The following is a 24,277-nucleotide window of genomic DNA, read 5'->3' on the forward strand; positions in this document are numbered from 1 at the left end:
TAGGTAAGTTGTTGTCAAGGAACTTATTACAATTATAAAGAAGTAAGCAGAACATAATCTATATCAAAGTCCCTGATGAGGGATTTATGTCAGTGTTGATAAGGATATAGTTGAAGAAGTTTTTTTGCAAACTCTGCTGATGGCACCACCCAGCTGTGCATGACGAGGACCATGTTAACAGTGTCCTCATTTCTCCAGAGCTTTCCATCCGCATCTTCTCAGTCACCAGAGGCAAAAGAAAACAAGTAAGATCTGGTAAATGCATTGAACATCTAACATTCATTTAAATGCCTGATAACCCCAATTGGTCTTAAAGATCAAACTGTCTGTTTAGGTACCATATTCTCAACCTTTCAATCTGACTGATTTCTCCTGGGTAACACAATCAGTTCCTATTTTGATAAACAAAGTTCTGAGAGTTGAGAGACTAAAGCCTCGTACACACGCAACGAATTTCCGCCGACCGGTCGTCCATCTTTGTCCAGAGTGGTGTCTGTTGGTTGGAATGTGCTCTAGACTGCACACGAATTTTCCCGTACGACAGAATTCTATTTTAGAAGTGATGTCATGTGTTGGATTGCTTTCTATGTGCTCTTTCATCTCTGAGCATGCCTAGTCTTGCTCATAAGATTTTTCCCCGTTGAAATCTGTACTATTGAGACGAAAATCAGACGTGTGTTGACGGACGACAAAAATTATATAGCCTGCACACCAGCATTTTTTCGGCCGAAAAGTCGGAGTCAGTTGTCGGAAGCACCATACTAACAAGCCGAAAATCGGCGGATCGGTTGTCGGACGAAATTTCCCGGCCGAATTTCTTCTTGTGTGTACGGGGCTTTATGATGGTACCTTAGAAAAAGCTTGCATTGGATTATAGGAAAAAAGTCCAAGGCAGCTCTTGTGAATGCACTAACTGGTGACTCTTCAATAAAGCCAGGGATCAGGTAAAAATACCTGTTTTGATCTCAGTTATTCCTCAGAGCATGAGAAACACATGCATGCTATTCTTTATTTCTACTTTATAGACATAAACATAAATGCACACCAGCCAGGTATTTTTTTCTGAAGTTGTTTAGATCATGCCCTGAGTAGGGATGATCGAACGGTTCGGGTCGACCATCGGTTCAGCCCGAACATTGGATGTTCGAGGTTCGGCCGAATTTAGAACTTTTTGCCCAAAAAGTTCGGAATTTGGCAACCAGAACCACCCAAAATGCAATGCTTCAGGAAATGGGCTTTAAAAGCCCGTGATTGGACCAGAACCATTAGCAAAAGCCAATTGAGGGGGCAGGAGAATGCTAGGAATGTGAATGGAGTGACTAGGGGGTCCCTAGACCAATCATTAGTGAATACGCCCCCCAGTATATAAGATCGCCCCCGCCATATTCCTAGCATTGTTATACTGGACATGGAAGAGAGTGGAAGCAGTTCTGTTAATTTTACTTTAAAAGTGTCATTTAGCTATTTATTAGCGTGAGGAAAGGGATATCTAGTGTAGTTAGAGTGCTCCTTTACACTTAAGTTAGCTTCAAAAATTTAGTTTCTGTAGGGAAAGTGTTAAGTGTAAGGGGACTGTAGTGTAGTGTAGGGTTAACTGGCAGTGACTGCTATGGCAGGGTGACAAAACCCTTCCATAGCAGGGTGACCGCTATAGAGAAATGATCATTTCTCTGAATTGCTTCGGCACACCCATATGGCTTCTCACCAGCCAAGCATTTTTTATGCTGCAGGGGCTGCCACTGCCAGTGCTTTTTTGAGGACACGTTTGATGTCAGACATGACATCTGAACATGTGTATAGGGGGTATATATACACATATATGTCTGTATATATACCCCTAGACATATATAGGTGTGATAGTAGCAGAAATAAATGCTTGCGCTAATGAAATCATTTACAGTAATATATTTCTGCTACTATCACACCTATATATGGCTAGGTGTCTATATACATATAATTATGTGTTTATATATACCACTATACACAAGTTCAGATGTTTTGCCTGCCTCAAAAGAACCCAAAAAAATGCTAGCGTCAAAAAAAAAAAAAATGCCAGGTGTGTTTTTGCTGGCATTTTTTGGGGGGTTTTGGAGGCAGGCAAAACATCTGAACTTGTGTATAGTGGTGTATATACACACATCCATATATTTATATACACACCTAGACATATATAAGTGTGATAGTAGCAGAAATATATGCTTGCGCTAATGAAATCATTTACAGTAATATATTTCTGCTACTATCACACCTATATATGGCTAGGTGTCTATATACATATAATTATGTGTTTATATATACCACTATACACAAGTTCAGATGTTTTGCCTGCCTCAAAAGAACCCAAAAAAATGCTAGCGTCAAAAAAAAAAAAATGCCAGGTGTGTTTTTGCTGGCATTTTTTGGGGGGTTTTGGAGGCAGGCAAAACATCTGAACTTGTGTATAGTGGTGTATATACACACATCCATATATTTATATACACACCTAGCCATATATAGGTGTGATAGTAGCAGAAATATATTACTGTAAATGATTTCATTAGCGCAAGCATATATTTCTGCTACTATCACACCTATATATGTCTAGGTGTGTATATAAATATATGGATGTGTGTATATACACCACTATACACAAGTTCAGATGTTTTGCCTGTCTCCAAAACCCCCCAAAAAATGCCAGCAAAAACACACCTGGGCATTTTTTTTTTTTTTTGACGCTAGCGTTTTTTTGGCATTTTTTTGGGTTCTTTTGAGGCAGGCAAAACATCTGAACTTGTGTATAGTGGTATATATACACACATAATTATATGTATATAGACACCTAGCCATATATAGGTGTGATAGTAGCAGAAATATATTACTGTAAATGATTTCATTAGCGCAAGCATTTATTTCTGCTACTATCACACCTATATATGTCTAGGGGTATATATACAGACATATATGTGTATATATACCCCCTATACACATGTTCAGATGTCATGTCTGACATCAAACATGTCCTCAAAAAAGCACTGGCAGTGGCAGCCCCTGCAGCATAAAAAATGCTTGGCTGGTGAGAAGCCATATGGGTGTGCCGAAGCAATTCAGAGAAATTATCATTTCTCTATAGCGGTCACCCTGCTATGGAAGGGTTTTGTCACCCTGCCATAGCAGTCACTGCCAGTTAACCCTACACTACACTACGGTCCCCTTACACTTAACACTTTCCCTACAGAAACTAAATTTTTGATGCTAACTTAAGTGTAAAGGAGCACTCTAACTACACTAGATATCCCTTTCCTCACACTAATAAATAAAAATCAAAAAATCTCTTTTTTTTTTTTTTAATTTTTCAATAATTGGCTTTTTTTTTATCAAAAATTACAATTTTTAAGAACTTTTTTTGTGTGATTTTGTGTCTGGGGGGTCTAAAAGGTGTACCTGTGAAGTTTTAGCTCTGTAGCATGTCCAGAACCAGAAAAAAAGATCATATAGGTGTTAAAGGAGGGTCCCACATCCCTGTTCTACTGAAAAAATATCTTTTTTTTTTCATGGTTCTGGACATGCTACAGAGCTGAAACTTCACATGTACACTTTTTAGACCCCCCAGATACTAAATCCAAAATCAAAAAATCTCTCTTTTTTTTTTTTTTTTTTCAATAATTTGCTTTTTTATCAAAAATTACAATTTTTAAGAACTTTTTTTTGTGTGATTAATAGTTAATGGGGCATGACCCAGAACCCTAGGCATTTTTTAGGGGCATTTATTGGGTTTTAGGGCTTAAAAATTGTGTTTTTTGATTACCGAAGTTCGGGTCCCATTGATTTCAATGGGGTTCTTAAATCCGAACCGAACTTTTGGGAAATTCGGGTGTTCTGGTTGAACCGAACTTTTCAAAAGTTCGATCATCCCTAGCCCTGAGCTCTGATCACCCCCTGAAATCTTTGGGTGTCTTTAGATAAATGAGATGAACCTATGGACCGTCATATTTGTAACACATTTTTTAATCAAATATATGTTTTCAGGAAAAAATAACTGGTTGCTTTAAGCCCCTCACCCATCCACAAAAATATACTTTACTTTAGCCTTTTCACATCCTCTTTACCATGGAGGATCCCTTGAAATAACTTTCAAATCTCAGGAAACTCCTGACAACAACGGTTGTATCTATAGCTTATGGTATGTTGGCTTGGTGGTCAGTGGGAAGAATGACCTCACAAATATCCAAAATCATCATTGGTGACAGCGGATACTTATCTGAGAGGCAGAAATTGCAAATAGCTCAAGGTATCCCTAATAACCTCTGGAGAAACACTAGGTGAAAATGGCTGATTTACTTACTTCTCTCTCCCACCAACGCCAAAGGAAACACCCAGTACTTTTAAGTATGGAGAAACACATTTTCAATCTGGGCTAATCATTCCTAAGTCCTGTGTAAGTTTTGACTCCAGAGACTGGCAGCTGAAAATACCATAATAAAACACCATCTTCAAATCCAAGTTACATAGTATGAAACTGTCTACCAACCACAAAACTGCTTACAGTTCTGTTCCACTTATCAAAACTATGCTGATGTAACCATCGTAACCTCACCGAAACTATAACATGATTGCTATCATGTAATAGAGAACGTAAAAATGAATACGGTTTTTCTCATTGCCCAATAGCTGTATCCTCGAAGAAAGGTTGTATAGGGAGGACACAAAGATGTAACACATTTGTCATATCTGGACTGACAACTATGGGATGGTTATGTTTCTTAAGTCTCAGAAAGCATTTCATATGTGTAGGAGCAATTGAGTTACCAACTCACACCCTCTACACACTCTACCCTTAAGAAACCCTTTTCAAGGTCCCCTTGAAGCCTAGAAATATGTGCATTTACTAAAGAAAGCAGCATGCCACAGTCATATGGGTTTGATCCTCAAGGGGAAGTTGGGCTAAAAACTATGATTGGATCAATTATATACTGTATTTAACAACTTTGGGGCATTCCCTTAATATTTCATGATCACAAATAAGGATTTTTAAGCCCTGCCAACAATCCACCTAAGTTTCTGAAAATATGACAACATCTGATGAAATTCCTATTCATTCAAACACATACATTCAATGAAGTGACAACTCCGAAAAACAAGAGTGGCACAGGAGTCAATGGATTCACATCTCTTGCATTAGGCTTCCTGCTTTCACTATACAGTTCATTAGGTCCATGGTCAACCACTTACCAAATGACTGTATGCACTTCTCCATAAGTTCATCTAAGCTGCATCCCTTCCCCAGTTGTTCCAATGTGACAGTCATCAAAGCCTTGTTTATCTCAGCTGGGCTTGGGCAGGTCATACGTCTTCTCCTCCTGCTCTGAGTGTGGCGGTTCTTAACGAGGAGGTTGACTCCATTGTTGCTTAATATTTGGCATTCCTGGCGCGATTTCCTGGGAACATACAGGTTAAATGCAATGTTATCACTGTAAACCATATATTCATCTAGTAATATGTTCACATTAAGCATACTGTATACACACACATACATACACACACACACTTATATATATATATATATATATATATATATATATACACAGTGTATCACAAAAGTGAGTACACCCCGAAGTGGAAATGTCCAAATTGGGCCCAAAGTGTCAATATTTTGTGTGGCCACCATTATTTTCCAGCACTGCCTTAACCATCTTGGACATGGAGTTCCCCAGAGCTTCACAGGTTACCATCGGAGTCCTCTTCCACTCCTCCATTACGACATCATGAAGCTGGTGGATGTTAGAGACCTTGCACTCCTCCACCTTCAGTTTGATGCCCCATAGATGCTCAATAGGTTTTGGAACTGGAGACATTCCTGGCCAGTCCATCACCTTTACCCTCAGCTTCTTTAGCATCACCTTTACCCTCAGCTTCTTTAGCAAGGCAGTGGTAATCTTGGAGGTGTGTTTGGGGTCGTTATCATGTTGGAATACTGCCCTGCAGACCAGTCTCAGAGGGGGGGGTCATACAGGTACCATAACAGCTGAGCGGTATTTTAGCTAAGAAGTGGCTTCCAGGCATCTAGGAGGTGATCCTGCAGCCTCCCAAATTTTTTTTAATGGTACAAACGCACCAGAACCATGAGGTAAGCATTTGGCTTGCAGTTGTAGCGTAGTCCAATTGACTTGAATAAATAAATTTGACAGGGGTTGCCACTTTTCGAAGTTGACAAGCCTTGTTCCATTTGCCGCAGCCAAATCGCAGTGACAGCATGTATACAGCCCTCTCCGTCTGTTATCTTTTAGGTGGCTGGTCGGAGGGCAATCAAACTGTAGATTTACTGCCTGTTTTTAGCACTGTCCTTGCAGAAAGAGGTCAGAAATGGAAGCTTCTTGTATTTCTGTCATGACAAGCTAACTTTAAATGCTTTCAATCAATGGTGAGTAATCAGCATAGGAAAATCAGTGGTTTTGACACGTGTGATTTAAATATTCAAAATTAGATGTTGTATTAAATTGAGAGATCCCAATGATTCCTGTGCTATTTCTAAAGCAAATATTGTATATACTGTAACACTAAAATATATCTAAAGCCTTGGTGCCCACTAAGCGGCCTGCATGAGGCCTGCCAGAACAACCCTCTGTACTTTAGACAGATACTCAGGTCTGAAGCGCCTCTAGCTGCATTCTGAATGACAGCAGCTCTGGTGGGTTATAGTGCTGTCAGTAACAGTTGCATAGTTGTCAAAAGTAAAAAAAAATGATTAGGGACACTTTTTTTTCTGTGGGCAGAGAGTTCTTTTAAATTGGGACGGGGCATTAATTTTTAGATGTGGTATAGCAGGAGTGAAAAAAACGGCGAACAATGGGTGCAATTTAAATTACTCTAAATATTGGGCGTGGCTTAACCACTTACCGCATACTAACGTAATTATACGTCGGCAGACTTTGCGGTAGTAAACCGGGATGATGCCTCTAGCTAGAGGCACCATCCCGGTACCGTGGTTTAGAGCCGACGGTCGGCTTTCCGTCGGTAATGACCGATGCGGCTCGGGAGTCGCTCGATCGTTACCCGGGTGAGCGGGAGGGGACGTCCCCCCCCCTCCCGCCGCCTTCAGTGACTTTGCTCGGGGCTCCCGTCCCACCGAGAGCCCCGAGCACCCAGCCGGCACATCCGCCGGCTGGATGGAGTCCCGATCAAAGCCGGAAACGGCATCGATCGGGTCTCCGATGACGTAACACGGAGGCGGCGTCCATGACGTCACTTCCGGGTTACTGTGCTGCAAAAGGCAGCAAATTTAAAAAACGGCTGTATGCAAAAATGCCGTTTTCGGCATTTTGCATACATGGAAGTGTAGTGGAGGGGTCTAGGGTCTTTTAGACCCTCGATCCCTCCGTAAAGTGTACCTGTCACTACATATTGGTGTCACAAGGGATGTTTACATTGCTTGTGACAGCAATAAAAGTGATCAGATTTTTTTTTTTTTTAAAACCTGTAATAAAGTTAAAAAAAAAATAAAATAAATAGGAAAAAAAAAAAAAAAATTTTAGCCGCCCCCGTCACCGTTAGCTCGCGCACACAAAAAAACGTATACGGAACTCGAGCTGCGAATCGCTGAAATCGCTGTTCAAACCACACGTGCAGTATCGCCGCGATCGGCAGAGCGTGGGCAATAATTTAAAAAAAAGAGCTACACTCTAACTCTAAACTGGTAACCGTTAAATATATTTAAAGCTTCGCCTATTGAGATCTCTATTGACCGTAGTTTGTCGCCATCCCACGAGGGGGCGCAATTTTAAACCGTAACATGTTGGGTATCTATTTACTTGGCGTGACATCATCTTTCACAATATACAAAAAATGGGCTAACTTTACTGTTTAGTATTTTTTAAATGCAGTGAAATGTGATTTTTCAAAATTTTTCCAAAAAAATGGCGTTTTAAAGACCGCTGCGCAAATACCGCGTGACAAAAAAATATTGCAATGACCGACATTTTATTCTCCAGAGTCTTTGCTAAAAATATATATAATGTTTGGGGGATCTAAGTAGTTTTCTAGGAAAAAATACTGGTTTTAACTTGTAAACAAAAAGTGTCCGAAATAGGGCTGGGGCTTAAGTGGTTAAAGGGGGGCATGGTTAAATAGTCTGAGATTACCTACATAGTAGAGGATGTGACAATATACAGAGAATGTAGGTAGGGCAGTAAGCAGAGAAGGGAAATTTGTAGGGCAGGGGGTTGGGGGGGGGGTGGGGTTGAGAAGAGGGGGAGTGAAAAGTGTTGGGGGGATGGAGAAGAGGGGGTGAGCAGAGTTGGGGGCATGGAAAAGAGGGGGGGGGTCAGCAGAGTTAGGAGGATCGGAGATAAGGGGAGGTGAGCAGAGTTGAGGGGATGAGCAGAGTTGGGGGGATGAGAAGAGGGGGTGAGCAGAGTTGGGGGGATAAAGAACAGGGGGTGAGCAGAGTTGGAGGGGTGGAGAAGAGGGGAGGTGAGCAGAGCTGGGGGGATAGAAAAGAGGGGGATGAGCAGAGTTGGGGGGATGGAGAGGAGGGGAGTGAGCAGAGTTTGGGTGGGGATGGAGAAGAGGGGGGGTTAGCAGAGCTGGGGGGGGTTGGAGAAGAGGGGGGTGAGATGGAGAAAAGGGGGGGTGAGCAGAGATGGGAAATGGAGAAGAGGGGGATTAGCAGAGTTAGGGTGGGGATGGAGAAGAGGGGGGTGAGGAGAGTTGGGGTGGGGATGGAGAAGAGAGGGGTGAGCAGAGTTGGGAGGATGGACAAGAGAGGGGGTAGGAAAAATGGGGGGTGAGCAGAGTTGGGGGGTGGCAAAGAGGGGGGGGGGTGAGCAGAGTTGGGGGGAAGGAGAAGAGGAGGGGGTCAGAGTTGGGGGGATGGAGAAAAGAGGAGTGAGCAGAGTTGGGGGAATGGAAAAGAGCGGGGTAAGCAGAGTTGGAGGAATGGAGAAGAGGGGATGAGCAGAGTTGGGAGGATGAAAAAGAGGGGGGTAAGCAGAGCTGGGGGATCAGAGAAGAGGGGACCATAGTAGAATTGGGGGGGGATCAGAGAAGAGGGGACATGAACAGAGTTGGGGGATGGAGAAGAGGGGGTGAGCAGAGTTGGGGTGGGGATGGAGAAGACAGGTGGTGAGCAGAGTTGGGGGAATTCAGAAGAGGAGGGATGGAGAAGTAGAGGGTGAGTAGAGTTGGGGGATGGAGATAAGGGGAGGTGAACAGAGTTGGGGGGTGAGGAAAGTTGGTGTGGGGATTTGAGAAGAGGGGGGTGAGCAGAGTTGGGGGGATGGAGAAGAGGGGGGATGGGGAAAAGGGAGGTGAGTAGAGTTTGGGGGACAGAGAAGAGACGGGTGAGCAGAGTTGGGGGGTGGAGAAGGGGGGGTTAGCAGAGTTGGGGGGGAAAGAAAAGAGGGGGTGAGAGAAGTTCGGGGGTGGAGAAGAGGGGGGAGAGCAGAGTTGGGGAGATGGAGAAGAGGGGGTGAGCAGAGTTAGGGGAATAGAAAAGAGGGGGGAGTGAGCAGAGTTAGGGGGATTGGAGAAAAGGGGAGGTGAGCAGAGTTGGGGGATGGAGAAAAGGGATGGTGAGCAGAGTTAGGAGGATGGAGAAGAGGGGAGGTGAGCAGAGTTGGGGGGGATGGAGAAGAGGGAAGATGGAGAAGAGGGGGGTGAGCAGAGTTGGGGGCATGGAGAAGAAGGGGGGTGGAGAAGAGTTAGGGGGTGGAAAATAGGGGGTGAGCAGAGTTGGGGGATGGAGAAGAGGGGGGAACAGAGTTGGGGTGGGAATGGAAAAGAGAGGGGGTGAGCAGATTTGGGGGGATGGAGAAGAGGGCAGGTGGAGAAGAGGGGGGGGGTTGAGCAGAATTGGGGGGGGGGTGGAGAAGAGGGGAGATTAGCAGAGTTGGGGGGTGGAGAAAAGGGGGGGTGAGCAGAGTTGGCGGATGGATAAGAGGGGGTGAGCAGAGTTGGGGGGATGGAGAAGAGGGGGGTTAGCAGAGTTGGGGGTGGAGAAGAGGGGGGGTGAGCAGAGTTGGGGGGGTGTAGAAGGGGGGATGAGCAGATTTGGGGGGGATGGAGAAGAGGGAAGGTGGAGAAGAGGATGGGTGAGCAGAGTTGGGGGGATGGAGAAGAAGGAAGGTGGAGAAGAGGGGGGTGAGAAAAGTTGGGGGGGGTGGAAAAGAGGGGGGTGAGAAAAGTTGGGGGGGTGGAGAAGAGGGGGTGAGCAGAGTTTGGGGGGTGGAGAAGAGGGGGGTGAACAAAGTTGGGGGGGGTAGAGAAAAGGGGGGTGATCAGAGTTGGGGGCATGGAAAAGAGGGGGGGTGAGCAGAGTTAGGGGGGTCGGAGATAAGAGGAAGTGAGCAGAAATGGGGGTGGAGAAGGGGGGGTTAATAGAGTTGGGGGAATGAAGAATGGGGGTGAGCAGAGTTAGAGGGGTGGAGAAGAGGGGAGGTGAGCAGAGCTGGAGGGATAGAAAAGAGGGGGTGAGCAGAGTTGGGAGGATTGAGAAGAAGGGGGATGGAGAAGAGGGGGGTGAGCAGAGTTGGAGGGATGGAGATGAGGGGAGGTGAGCAGAAATAGGGGTGGAGAAGAGGGGGGTTAATAGAGTTGGGGAATGAAGAATGAGGGTGAGCAGAGTTAGAGGGGTGGAGAAGAGGGGAGGTGAGCAGAGCGGGGGGGATAGAAAAGAGGGGGGTGAGCAGAGTTGGGGGGATGGAGAAAAGGGGGGGTGAGCAGAGATGGGGATGGAGAAGAGGGGGTGAGCAGAGTTAGGGTGGGGATGGAGAAGACGGGGGGAGTGAGCAGAGTTGGGGGTGGAGAAGAGGGGAGGTGAGCAGAGTTGGGGGATAGAGAAAATGGGCGTGAGCAGAGTTGAAGGAATGGAGAAGAGCAAGTGAGCAGAGTTGGGGGGATGAAAAAAAAAGGGGGTGAGCAGAGTTGGGGGGATCAGAGAAGAGGGGATGTGAGCAGAGTTGGGGGATCAGAGAAGAGGGGATGTGAGCAGAGTTGGGGGATGGAGAAGAGGGGATGAGCAGAGTTTTGGTGGGGATGGAGAAGACAGGTGGTGAGCAGAGCTGGATTCAGAAGAGGGGGGAATGAGAAGTAGGGGGGGGTGAGCAGAGTTGGGGGGATGTAGATGAGGGGAGGTGAACAGAGTTGGGGGTTGGAGAAGAGGGGGTGGGGATTTGAGAAGAGGGGGTGAGCAGAGTTGGGGGGATGGGGAAAAGGGGGTGAATAGAGTTTGGGGATGGAGAAGAGAGGGTTGAGCAGAGTTGGGGGGTGGAGAAGGGGGGGTTCGCAGAGTTGGGGAGGTGGAGAAGAGGGGTGAGCAGAGTTAGGGGAATAGGAAAGAAGGGGGTGAACAGAGTTAGGGGGATGGAGAAGAGGGAAGGTGAGCAGAGTTGGGGAGAATGGAGAAGAGGGAAGGTGGAGAAGAGGGGGGTAGCAGAGTTGGGGGCATGGAGAAGAAGGGGGTGGAGAAGAGGGGGTGAGCAGAGTTGGGGGAAGGAGATGAGGGGAGGTGAGCAGAGTTAGGAGGGATGGATAAGAGGGGGTTGAGCAGAGTTGGGATGGGGATGGAGAAGAGAGGGGGTGAGCAGATTTGGGAGGGATGGAGAAGAGGGCAGGTGGAGAAGAGGGGGGGGGGTGAGCAGAGTTGGGGGGTGGAGAAGAGGGGAAATGAGCAGAGTTGGGGTGTGGAGAAGAGGGGGGTGAGCAGAGTTGGGGGGAGGGAGAAGAGGAGGGGGAGCAGAGTTGGGGGATGGAGAAAATGGGGGTGAACAGAGTTGGGGGAATGGAGAAGAGCGGGGTGAGCAGAGTTGGGGGGATGAAAAAGAGGGGGGGTGAGCAGAGTAGGGGGGATCAGAGAAGAGGGGACATGAGCAGAGTTGGGGGGATCAGAGAAGAGGGGACGTGAGCAGAGTTGGGGGGATGGAGAAGAGGGGGTGAGCAGAGTTTGGGTGGAGATGGAGAAGACAAGTGGTGAGCAGAGTTGGGGGGGGATTCAGAAGAGGAGGGATGGAGAAGTAGGGGGGGGGGGGGTGAGCAGAGTTGAGGGGATGGAAATGAGGGGAGGTGAACAGAGTTGGGGGGTGGAGAAGAGGGGGTGAGTAGAGTTTGGGGGATGGAGAAGAGAGGGGTGAGCAGAGTTGGGGGGTGGAGAAGGGGGGGTTAGCAGAGTGGGGGGGAAGAAAAGAGGGGGGTTAGGAAAGTTTGGGGGTGGAGAAGAGGGGGGAGCAGAGTTGGGGAGATAGAGAAGAGGGGGTGAGCAGAGTTAGGAGAATAGAAAAGAGGGGGGGGTGAGCAGAGTTAGGGGGATTGAAGAAAAGGGGAGGTGAGCAGAGTTGGGGGGGGTGGAGAAGAGGGGAGGTGAGCAGAGTTGGGGGGATGGAGAAAAGGGGAGGTGAGCAGAGTTGGGGGGATGGAGAAAAGGGGAGGTGAGCAGAGTTAGGGGGATGGAGAAGATGGGAGGTGAGCAGAGTTGGGGGGGATGGAGAAGAGGGAAGGTGGAGAAGGGAGGGGTGAGCAGAGTTGGGGGCATGGAGAAGAAGGGGGTGGAGAACTGAGTAGGGGGAGTGAGATGAGGGGAGGTGAGCAGAGTTAGGGGGGTGGAGAAGAGGGGGGGTGAGAAGAGTTGGGGGATAGATAAGAGGCGGAGCAGAGTGTGGGGGGTGGAGAAGAGGGAGGTAAACAGAGCTGGGGGGATGGAGAAGAGGGAGGTTAGCAAAGTTGGGGGGATGGAGAAGGGGGTGGTAAAGCGGGGTTATGATCAGAGCTGGGCTGTTCCAGGCTGCTGGGAGAGAAGAGAGTGAGACAGGACAGTGGAAGGGGGGGGGGGGGGACAGACATACAGAGTACTGACTACTTTACAAGGACACTGAGGAGTTAGGCTTGGCGCAGTCAGCAGACAGCTTTATATAGGATTTGCTGTAGCTTTTCTGGTGGCAGGCATTGGCACCTGCCTCATGTGTCTCCCTGTTCACCTCTGGCTGCTTTTATCTTCAGTAAGCCAGAAATAAGCCATGCGCAAGCAGGGGCGGATCCAGAGTCTAATCTCGGGAGGGGCACTGTCATTTTTTTTTTTTTACTAGTAATGGCGGCAATCTGCGATTTTTAGTGGGACTGCGACATTGCGGAGGACAGATCGGACCCCTAACTGACATTTTTGGGGGAACCAGTGACATTACAACAGTAATCAGTGCTAAAAATATGCACTGTCACTGTAATAATGACACTGGCAGGGAAGGCGTTTACCCAGGGGCGATCAAAGGGTTAAGTGTGAGCCTGGGGGGTGCTTTCTAACTGTGGGGGTGGGCTTGTAATACCAACACAGAGACCTGTGTTCCTAAATAGGAGGAACACAGGAGCTCTGCAGTGATTCCTGAGACAACAACGGTCTGCTGCGTTTCCAACTGCAGACCGTCGTTCTCTCTTCACAGGGAGGGATTGCAGGTGCCCAGCGCCAATCGCGGCTGCTGGCCCTGTGCCTCAGCTTCCCCGCTGGCAAGTGGGCGCGCGCCCCCAGGATCAATCCTGCACACCACCGTACAGGTACGATGATTTGCGAGAACCTGCCGCCATTTAACTGTGGCGGCTGGTCGGCAGGTGGTTAAAACAGTGACAATGTTTTAAAGTGTTCCATGCATCCCCATGCCTGCATGCCATTTATTTGCATTCTGACACATGGCTGCAGTGTCCTGATATGACACGCTGGTGCAGGTCCATGAAAGCACCCTGCATGCACACCAGGAAGCATGACATATTGGCACACAGTGGCTGTGTGTCTCAGTAGAAAAAAAATGGGATGCTGGCACAAGGATAAATGCAACACTTTATGCATCCTAAAGCCAGTAAATGACAGCCCTGCATGTTAGACTCATGTCTGCAGCACACTTTGTGTAAAGGAGGCAGGAAGATTATTTTCACTGTCATTCTATATCATCATGACAATCACACAATACATGTGCTGTGGCTCAATTCATCTGTACTGTGTGATTATCATGATGATAATGATGATGATAGCATTTAGCTGCTGTATAATTCCTCATGGTGGCTGGGCAGCAGCAAGGACATGGCATAGGTGAAGGGGGATGGGTGTGTTACTGTACCTTTTTGGAGACAAATGAATTAATTGCAGTCTAGACGTTTTCCTCACTGCCCCTGTCTGCTGTGAAGATTTGTCCCTCTCAGTGTGTTCACACACACAGACGCACGCTGCTGTGTCTCAGGCTTCCCCCTCAGCCTGAGCCCGCCCTCTCCTCTCTGCACCCATTGGCTGCAGGAGTCAGGCAGTGATGAGGCTGCTGACTGATATCACTCCGCCTGGCCGGAACTTTCATTTTAATGTCGCAAAATGCGGCTCCTGGTGGTATTAATCCACCTGAGCAGGGAAATAAAAAAAAAAAAAACTCTCTCTATGAAACAGCATCCTGGGCCCCTCTGAACTGATGGGGCTTAGGGATTATATTTTAGGTCTCCTGGGAGTCGGGGAAGCAGAAATAAAGTACCTGCAGATGCATTTAGATAATGCCTCTGTAAACTTAAACCTGGTACTATTTTCTCGGGGGGGGGGGCAATTGACTCGATGCCCCCCCCCTGGATCCGCCACTGTGCGCAAGGGGGTGGTCCTGCAGATTGATGAGGCACAGCAGACACCCAGCCCCTCCTCAGCCGATCCCTCCTATCACAAATTGAGCCGGGACCATACTGGACACTGAAATTAGTGTGAGCAGGGGCAGACTGGCAACTTTCAGGCCAGGGGGCAAGTACTGTACAAACCACAGGCCCATGGTGCAGCGACCCGGCCCCGCTCCCACTCTCCCTCTTCCTGTCCTCCTCCTGACCATCATTCCAGGCTGAAGCCCTGCTCCTGTTCCTCTCTACTCACCGGATGAATCCCGGTTCCCGACCTGGCCAGCAGGGGGCAGTTGGGGGGAGCTGGTACAGCTTGGTTTGGGCTGGCCGGGGGGGGGGGAGTCTCCAGTGGGGCATTAAACTGGCCTCTGCTCAGACACAGTTTACACAATCCATGCTGGGGGGGGGGGGGTGCGCTTTGTCTTCAATCCGCCCTCAGTAAGTCAGCGGCAAGGACTTTTTACTTCTCTTCACCAGGAATCCTTTAGGCATGTCTGTAGCTGAAGTGGTGCAGCCTTTTAACAGGGCATCAGAGTGGCCCAGGGGGGCAATTTCCCCCCTGCCCCCTGGCCCAGTCCTCCCCTGAGTGTGAGTCAGTGTGACGGGGGGGGGGGGGAAGCTATTGGCTGCAATAACTGTGTCACGCTGTCTGTAACACAACCTATTTTACGGCCCGGGACAGGCTCAGACCAGGACATCAGTCTTATTTCTGTGGATGTCCCGGAAAATCCGTGACTGTTGGCAACTATGCAATTGCAGTCCAGCACCACCAGCTGCTGGGCTTTTGCTCCTGATCGCTTCATAGAGGCAGAAATTGTGGACGCAATGCTTTCCTACTGTATTTGCATTTGTATTATTTAAAATATATATATATATCTTTTCACTTTTAAAGCGGAATTAAACTTTGCAATTTTTTTTCTATTAAATGGAGCTTTATGCCATATAGTGCCAGTATATACTGCATATTAACACATTATGGCAGACTTACCTGTCCAATGTTGTCTTCCAGTTCTGCGCTGTCAGTGCTCCCGCTGGTCTCTGACGCTTCCATCTTCTCCCAGTCTTTCTTCTGGGTTCAGTCTGATCAGCCGCCTGAATGGCTGGGCTCCGATGACATCACTCTAGTGCTGTAAATGTGCACTGAGCTGTCCAAGCATGGCTCAGTGTACATTACTACTGACAGGCAAGGAGAAGCATTTATGATAGAAGGAGAAAGGGTCTCCTCTGTCATTAAAAGCCTCCCGTCAGATTTTTTTTTTTCAATTTTACTTTAATCCTAAACTCATGCCAAATACTTTATATATTCTTGATGATACTTTCATTTAGTGGAAACAAGTGCTCAAAATTTTAATTCTAATTTCAAATTTTTTATTTAACTACTTCAATACTGAGCACTTTCACCCCCTTCCTGCCCAGGCCAATTTTCAGCTTTCAGTGCTCTCACACTTTGAATGACAATTGCGCTGTACCCAAATTACATTTTTTTCACACAAATAGAGCTTTCTTTTGGTGGTATTTAATCACCGCTGGGTTTTTTTATTTTTTACAAAAAAAAGAAAACGACAGAAAAAATTTTCCTTAATTTCTGTCAGTAAGTTTTGTAAATAAGTAATTTTTCTCCTTCACTGATGTGTGCTGATGGGGCGGCACTGGTGGGCATTGATAGGATGCACTGATGGGCACTGTATGCTTGCAAACAGCATAAATGACTGTACACTTAAAATAAATACATAAATAAGTGAAAAAAGTGGCAAAAAATAAGTGCGTATATAGTGTCCATATTATAATGGGTAAAGTCTCTCAGTGTCCAAAGATTAATAGCATTTGGTTGCCACTGGTATGGCGCGGAAAAGGCTCCTCAGGATAAATCCTCTGGGATGCACTGTGATTACAATGGTGGTGTCACCCTCCGTGCTCGTGAGATCTAGTAAAATTGCACACTCACCGAAAGATGTTGACCCCCAATTCCGTACAGCAAGGGGAGTCAAAATGGCTATAGGATAGTATCCAGATAGGTGTCCCCTCCGTCCGTGGCCGGGTGGTCCTGGATGGTCCTAGTGGCAGGTGTGTGCGGGTATAAAAAAGGTACTCCTCATTGTGTAGTATATTTAAAAATAGCCAAAATGTATTTATAATGATACACAATAAAAACGTTGGTGGTACAGTGGAAAAAATGATGCCCTGGGAACCGCTGTGGGCAAACACACCCTGCACAAACTGTAAGGAAGCCGGCTCAACTGCTAACCGCAGCTCGCCGTTATCACGGAGCTTCCGGGTATGCTCGTAACCAACTGCGTTCCACGGCATGTACCAAAGCGAGGCTACGTGCGTTCCAGCTTGACGCGTTTCATCATCAAAAAGCGACGTCTTCTGCAATTTTACTAGATCTCACGAGCACGGAGGGTGACACCACCATTTTAATCACAGTGCATCCCAGAGGATTTGTCCTGAGGAGCCTTTTCTGCGCCATACCAGTGGCAACCAAATGCTATTAATCTTTGGACACTGAGAGACTTTACCCATTATAATGACACTATAAACGCACTTATTTTTTGGCACTTTTTGCACTTATTTATGTATTTATTTTAGGTCATTTATGCTGTTTGCAAGCATATCACTTCTGCACCCTATTGGCACTTCTGCACTTTATTATTTTTATTGTTATTTGCAATCTAAGTAATAAATTTGTTCTTGGGCATATGCAGTACACATGTTTTTTATCAAGGTTACCATGAGTGCCGTATACATTTGAGGTTCACCTGTATTATATGTTATCACCTAATATCCCAGTATTTTTGGCCTCAGAAGTAATTCTTGGCCTCAGGAGCAACTTAGGTAAGGTATTGCGCTGCTAGTAATATTTTTTTTGATTACAGTTTTTTTTAGCTTTCACACCACTGTGGGTTGTAGCAGCAGCAGTCCATACACACATACACATTTAAGATATTTTTTCCTGGCGCGAGTGTTTTATTTATTTGATTATTTCAACACTGATGAGGTTGCACTTATGGGGACTGATGAGGTGGAATAAATTCCAAAAAACAGTATCTCTCCTGCGCTCGAGTGGTGTGCGGAAAGGTAAATGATCTAGGTGGTTTTTTAGGCAGACATGGACCAAGGGCATCCAAAAAGCACTACAAGAAAACGACAAGAGAAGGGCGCACCAACCTTGTGCATTACCACTAAAAAAGTTTATTAAAATCAAAGAAGGTAGCGTACAATATACTCACAAACATAGGATATGTACAAGCAAGTAGGAAATAGGGACTGCTCGCTTCAGTGGCAACTTTGGCTCTGAGGAAGAGGGTCTTACCCCAAAACGGGTAAGCCATACAAGGTTGTGAGGATGCCATCACGCTATCCAGCAGTAGAGAAGTGTCCTGGAAGCGAGCGGTGCCCATTTCCTATATGCTTGTACATATCCTATGTTTGTGAGTATATTGTACGCTACTTTTTTAGTGGTAATGCACAAGGTCGGTGCGCCCTTCTCTTGTCGTTTTCTTGCAGTACTGATGAGGTGGCACTGATGAGAAGGCACTATATGCCGCACTGATGGGCACTGATATGCAGCACTGATATGCGGCACTGATAGGCAGCACTGATGGGCAGTGATAGGTGGCACTGATGGGCAGTGATAGGTGGCACTGATAGGCAGCACTGATGGGCACTGAGGAGTAGCACTGATGGGCACTGACAGGTGGCACTGACGGGCGGCACTGATGGGCACTGACTGCCATCACTAATGGGTACTGATTGAGGTCACTCTTGGGCATTGTTTGGTATCACTGATGGGCATTGATTGGTGTCACTGTTTTTTCTTTACTGTAATCAGGATACTTATGCTCAGTGCTCTGATTACCTGTCCTGGACTCTCCTTTGAGGAGGAGCCGCTAATCGGCTCTCCTCGCCACACACTCTGACAGTGTGAGGGGAGGAGCGCCGATAAACGACACTTCCTCATTACATGTGACCGGCTGTGATTGGACAGGGGGCTGGGATCTGGGGGCCCCAGATTCCGATAAGCCCCCCACCCGCAGACCCCCAAAACCACAGCCCAGGGTTGTCGGGAAGTTGGCTTGCTCACCCCCCCCCCCCCTATTCTTGCCTGCCAGGCTGCATGCTCGTCAAACATACGAACAACCAATGTTTGAGTCAAATTTACGTTCGACTCAAACATCAAGCCCATCACTAGATGAATTTTGGTCTCATCAGACCAGAGCATCTTCTTCCACATGTTTGCTGTGTCCCCCACATGGCTATTTGCAAACTGCAAACGGGACTTCTTATGACTTTCCTTCAACAATGGCTTTCTTCTTACCACTCTTCCATAAAGGCCAGTTTTGTGGAGTTCACAAATAATAGTTGTCCTGTGGACAGATTCTTCCACCTGTGCTGTGGATCTTTAAAGCTCCTCCAGAGTTACCATGGGTCTCTTTGCTACTTCTCTTATTAATGCTCTCCTTGCCCGCCTGTCAGTTTAGGTGGGTGGCCATGTCTTGGTAGGTTTGCAGTTGTGCCATATCCTTTCCATTTTCAGATGATGGATTGAACAGTGCTCCGGGAGATGTTCAAAGCTTGGAATATTTTTTTTATAACCTAATGCTGCTTTAAACTTCTCCACAACTTTATCCCTGACCTGTCTGGTTTGTTCCTTGGCCTCCATGATGCTGTTTGTTCACTAAGGTTCTCTAACAAACCTATAAGGGCTTCACAGAACAGCTGTATTTATACTGAGATTAAATTACACACAGGTGGACTACATTTACTAATTAGTGGACTTCTAAAGGCAATTGGTTCCACTAGATTTTAGTTATGGGTATCAGAGTAAAGGGGGTTGAATACAAATGCACGCCACACTTTTCAGATATTTATTAGTAAAAAATGTTGAAAACCACTTATCATTTTCCTTCCACTTTACAATTATGTGTCACTTTGTGTTGGTCTCTCATATAAAATCCAAATAAAATGAATTTACGTTTTCGATTGTAACATGACAAAATGGGGAAAATGTCAAGGGGTATGAATACTTTTTCAAGGCACTGTATATGCCAAGAATGCAAAGCACAACTGTAAAGGACACTGCTACCATTCTTCCAGAAGTGCATCTGTGAGGTCAGGCACTGATGTGTACTAGAAGGCTTGGGTCGCAGTCTCCGCTCTGATTCGTCCCAAAGATGTTCTATCAGGTTGAGGTCAGAACTCTGTGTAGGCCAGTTAAGTTCCTCCAACCCAAACTCGCTCATACATGTCTTTATAGACCTTGCTGTGTGCATTGGTGTGCAGTCATGTTGGAACAGGAAGCGGCATTCCCCCAACTGTTCCTACAAAGTGGGGAGCATGACATTTTTCAAAATGTCTTGGTATGCTGACGCCTTAAGAGTTCCCTTCACTGGAACTGGGGGCACAAGCCCAACCCCTGAAAAACAACCCCACACCATAATCCCCCCTCCACCAAATGATTTGGACCAGTGCACAAAGCAAAGTCTATAAAAACATGGATGAGCGAGTTGGGGGTGGAGGAACTTGACTGGCCTGCACAGAGTCCTGACCTCAACCTGACAGAACACCTTTGTAATGAATTAAAGCGGAGACTTTGAGCCTGGCCTTCTTGTCCACATCAGTGCCTGACCTCACGAATGCTCTTCTGGAAGAATGGTCAAACGTTCCCATAGACACCCCTTCCCCCAAATGATTTGGACCAGTGCACAAAGCAAAGTCCATAAAGACATGATGAGCAAGTTTGGGGTGGAGGAACTTGACTGGCCTGCACAGAGTCCTGACCTCAACCAGATAGAACCCCTTTGGGATGAATTAGAGCGGGAACTGTAAGCCAGGCCAACATCAGTGCCTGACCTCAAAAATGCTCTTCTGGAAGAATGGTCAAACATTCCCATAGACACACTACTAAACCTTGTGGACAGCCTTCCCGGAAGAGTTGAAGCTGTTATAGGTGCAAAGGATGGGCCAACTCAATATTGAATCCTATGAACTAAGACTGGGATGCCATTAAAGTCCATGTGCGTGTAAAGGCAGGTGTCCCAATACTTTTGGTAATATAGTGCATGTAATGCGCTACATAAATTGCCAGCTCTATATCCAGTTTATATTCCTGCAATAAATAAACCCCAGCAGGACCCAGGCTATCACTGTATTTAACACCGGCTGCTACAATAAATGTCAGATTCACCAGCAAGCCATCAGGTATGAAATATACAGTACATACATACAAAGTGCAAAGCTCTACCAATGTAAGTAAGCAGTGATGACCATACCAGGAGTTCAACTTTAACCACTTGCCGACCGCTCACTCAAGCTCTACTGTGGCAAAGTGGTTAGTTCCCGTCCAGCGACCTACGTCGCTGGACTCCTCCCCTTGTTGGCACCGCGCGTGCGCCGCCGGAGGCTCGCTCCCGCTGTATTCAGTCACAGCGGGAGTCGGGCCAGGGGAGGAGCGGCGGTGATCACCGCCGCTCTTCCCCGATCGTCGGGGAATCGAGTTTGGAGATCCGCCCGCTTGTGTAAACAGAGCGGGCGGATCTCCTAAGTGACAGACAGTGACAGATTGCAGGGTTCAGCATAGCTGAACCTGCGATCTGTCTCTGTGTCACTCAGTCACCTCCCCCCCCACACGTCAGTAAGCACCAGGCATACATTAACCCCTCCCTCTCCAATAAAATTAACCCCTTCCTTGCCAGTGTCATTTTTACAGTAACAGTGCATATGTATAGCACACTGATTACTGTAGTAATGTCGCTGGTACCCCAAAAAGTGTAAAAAATGTCAGTCAAGGGTCCGATCTGTCCGCCGCAATGTCGCAGTCCCGTAAAAAAAAAAATCCCAGTTCGCCGCCATTACTCATTAAAAAAAAAAACACCAAAAATGACAGAAATCTTTCCCTTAGTTAGTAAACGCAATAACTTTTGCGCAAACCAATCAAAATACGCTTATTGTGATTTTTTTTTACCAAACATAGGTAGCAGAAAACAAATTGGCCAAAAATGTAAAAAAATTTTGATTTTTACATTTTTTGGGGGGGGAATTTCATATAAAAAAATGTGAAAAATATTGTTATTTTTTCAAAATTTACGCTCTTTTTTTGTTTATAGCGCAAAAAGTAAAAATTGAACAGCTCTGTTTGTGGGAAAAAATGCGTTGCACGACTGCGCAATTGTCAGTTAATGTCGCACAGTGCCGAATCGCAAAAAGTGGCCTGGACGTAAGAGAGCAAAATCCTCCGGTGGTAAAGTGGTTAAAGTGGGAGTAAACTTCCATGCATGAATTTTAGCTTTGAGTGAGCCTATAATAAGGCTTACCTGAAGGTACTATAAATATCTCCTAAACGTGCACTGTTTAGGAGATATTTACTGTACATTCAGCCAGTGACATCACCAGCACATAAGCTCTGAAGGAACGGTATACCCATACTGTTCCTTCAGAGTCCTGCGGCCGCTGCCGTGCACATGCCCAGGAGTGCAGCTCTGGCCACTCACACAGCCGAAGTCCGCGAACGCGGAAGGAAGACCAGGTAAAGATGGAAGCTCCTTCAGCGTTGATAGGGTGCTACTGGAGGGCTTCATTCTAAGGTAAGTTTCACATAATGTGCTGGTATGTGATGCATACCGGCACATTATGACATTTCCCTGCAGGTTAGAAAAGAAAAGCCAGTGGTTTACTACCGCTTTAAAGCCCATGTACGCTCCTGGACATTGATCACTGATCAAGTCCCCATTGGAAGGCTTCTCCTCCATTCCTGTTCTGGTGACAACTCTATGGTCACCAGGACAAACACAGACAGCTGAATCTCAGAGAACACAATACAAAGCTTGCCAGGGGCTATAACCCTTTCTTATCCTATTCCATTTTGTTTTTTTAAAGTTCTGTTTTTAGACAGATGCACTTAGATGTGGATTTCTGATAGACTCAAGAGGAAAATTCTGCTTTAAATGGAACCCAATGGGTTGTCCAAGCTCTTTTCTGCTGGTAACCAGTTCTCATTTCAAACCACATGCCCACGCTGTCACACCATAAAACATATTTTATAGGAGCAGTCATACATCTGACATCAGAGCCCATGGCGGTTTTCTGCCACCGATCAGTATGAACTGTATGAAAACACGTATTATGCCCACATAGACCATACAGGAGTTTGTCTTTCTCTTTCAAAATGAATCACATAAAACTACATACAGCACTACTCCATAACAGAAAAAACAGAAACCAGGCGAAATAAGGAACTGATCTCTTTCATCGGTTGGAGCTGTTTATGCAGTCGCCTTGTATTATTACCATCAAAGTCCTAAATCACAAACCCCGAAAACGCCCTGCAGACATATCGCAGACTAGGACAAGTGCATAGCTTGTCAGGACTGCTAACCAAAGCTGTAAACCCAGAATTCCTTGGGTGTCAATCAACATGGAGCAGGCACACTCACCTCTTGCTGTCCTTGCGGTTCATGTTGCTGGAAGGCAGGGCGGCAGAAGCAGGGGCTGTGTTTCTGGGGTCTATTTGGACATCACCAGACCCCCGTGTCAAGAAGCACAGGAGAGTTGGGACCTAGTGACTGACAGGGGAGTGTCTCTTGTAGCTCAGATAAAGAGGAACCGTCTGCAAAGTGTGTCACTCACAGCGAATACAGACTACAGAGAGATCTCATACCAAGTCTAACCATAACTTACGAAACATGCAACCAGTTGCTGCATGTCTAAGATGTTAACCCCTTTTCTGTACGGCTCTTTTTACACCATATAATGGATTATCTATAGGGCTGACTATGACCAGTTCACATAAGCAAAAAGTGACTAAATGCTAATACCCTGATCAATTACAGCGTACCTACCCCCTAGGGCAGGGGTGCTCAACTATTTGAAGAGCAAGGACCACTTAAGTGATTGGGTAACCGGTCTTGGGCCACATCGAAATTAAATAATGCAGAATTTTGAATTTTTTTTTGAATAGCATAATAAACATTTTCCTCCTGCAGCCGCTGAATGTAAGCGGGAGGGAGAGGATCGGTTCCTGTATATGCCACCTTTTGAAGAGCGAGGGGTGTTCAACCTTTTTAGGAGCGAGGGCCACTTAAGTGACCCGGTAACCAGTTGTGGGCCATATTGAAATGAAATGGTTCAGAATTCTGAATTTTTTTTTTTGAATAGGATAATGAGAATTTTTCTCCTGCAGCCCCTGAATGCCAACGGGAGGGAGAGGATCGGTTCCTGTACATGCCACCTTTTGAAGAGCAAGGGGTGCTCAACCTTTTTAGGAGCGAGGGCCACTTAAGTGACCCGGTAACCAGTTGCGGGCCGTATCGTAATGAAATGGTTCAGAATTCTGAATTTTTTGAATAGCATAATGAGCATTTTTCTCCTGCAGCCCCTGAAAGCCAACGGGAGGGAGAGGATCGGTTCCTGTATATGCCACCTTTTGAAGAGCGAGGGGTGCTCAACCTTTTTAGGAGCGAGGGCCACTTAAGTGACCCGGTAACCAGTTGCGGGCCGTATTGTAATGAAATGGTTCAGAATTCTGAATTTTTTTTTTTTGAATAGCATAATGAGCATTTTTCTCCTGCAGCTGCTGAATGTAAGCGGGAGGGAGAGGATCAGTTCCTGTATAGGCCACCTCTGTCGTCCCTCCTGTCCAAGTGTAAAACAGAATTTGATGGTGAGGCCACACGGACCCCCTTAAGCA

The 24,277-nt window shown here is 46.4% G+C and overlaps 1 protein-coding gene across 1 annotated transcript in view; it reads right to left on the reverse strand.

Annotated features, from left to right (window-relative positions):
• The window catches only part of RASGRP4 (RAS guanyl releasing protein 4), a 96,399-nt gene extending 73,198 nt beyond the window's left edge, over window positions 1-23,201 (reverse strand). The window contains exons 1-3 of the mRNA XM_082262918.1: window positions 23,025-23,201; window positions 5,209-5,414; window positions 103-214 (exon numbers count right to left, since the gene is read on the reverse strand). Of these exons, the coding sequence (XP_082119044.1) occupies window positions 103-214; window positions 5,209-5,414; window positions 23,025-23,047 (341 nt within the window). The 5' untranslated portion in view covers window positions 23,048-23,201. The remainder of the gene's footprint in view (window positions 1-102; window positions 215-5,208; window positions 5,415-23,024) is intronic.
• Between the last annotated feature and the right edge of the window lie 1,076 nt (window positions 23,202-24,277).

Source organism: Pelophylax lessonae, assembly GCF_965119305.1.
Source record: "Pelophylax lessonae genome assembly, chromosome: 7".
Classification (NCBI taxonomy): domain Eukaryota; kingdom Metazoa; phylum Chordata; class Amphibia; order Anura; family Ranidae; genus Pelophylax; species Pelophylax lessonae.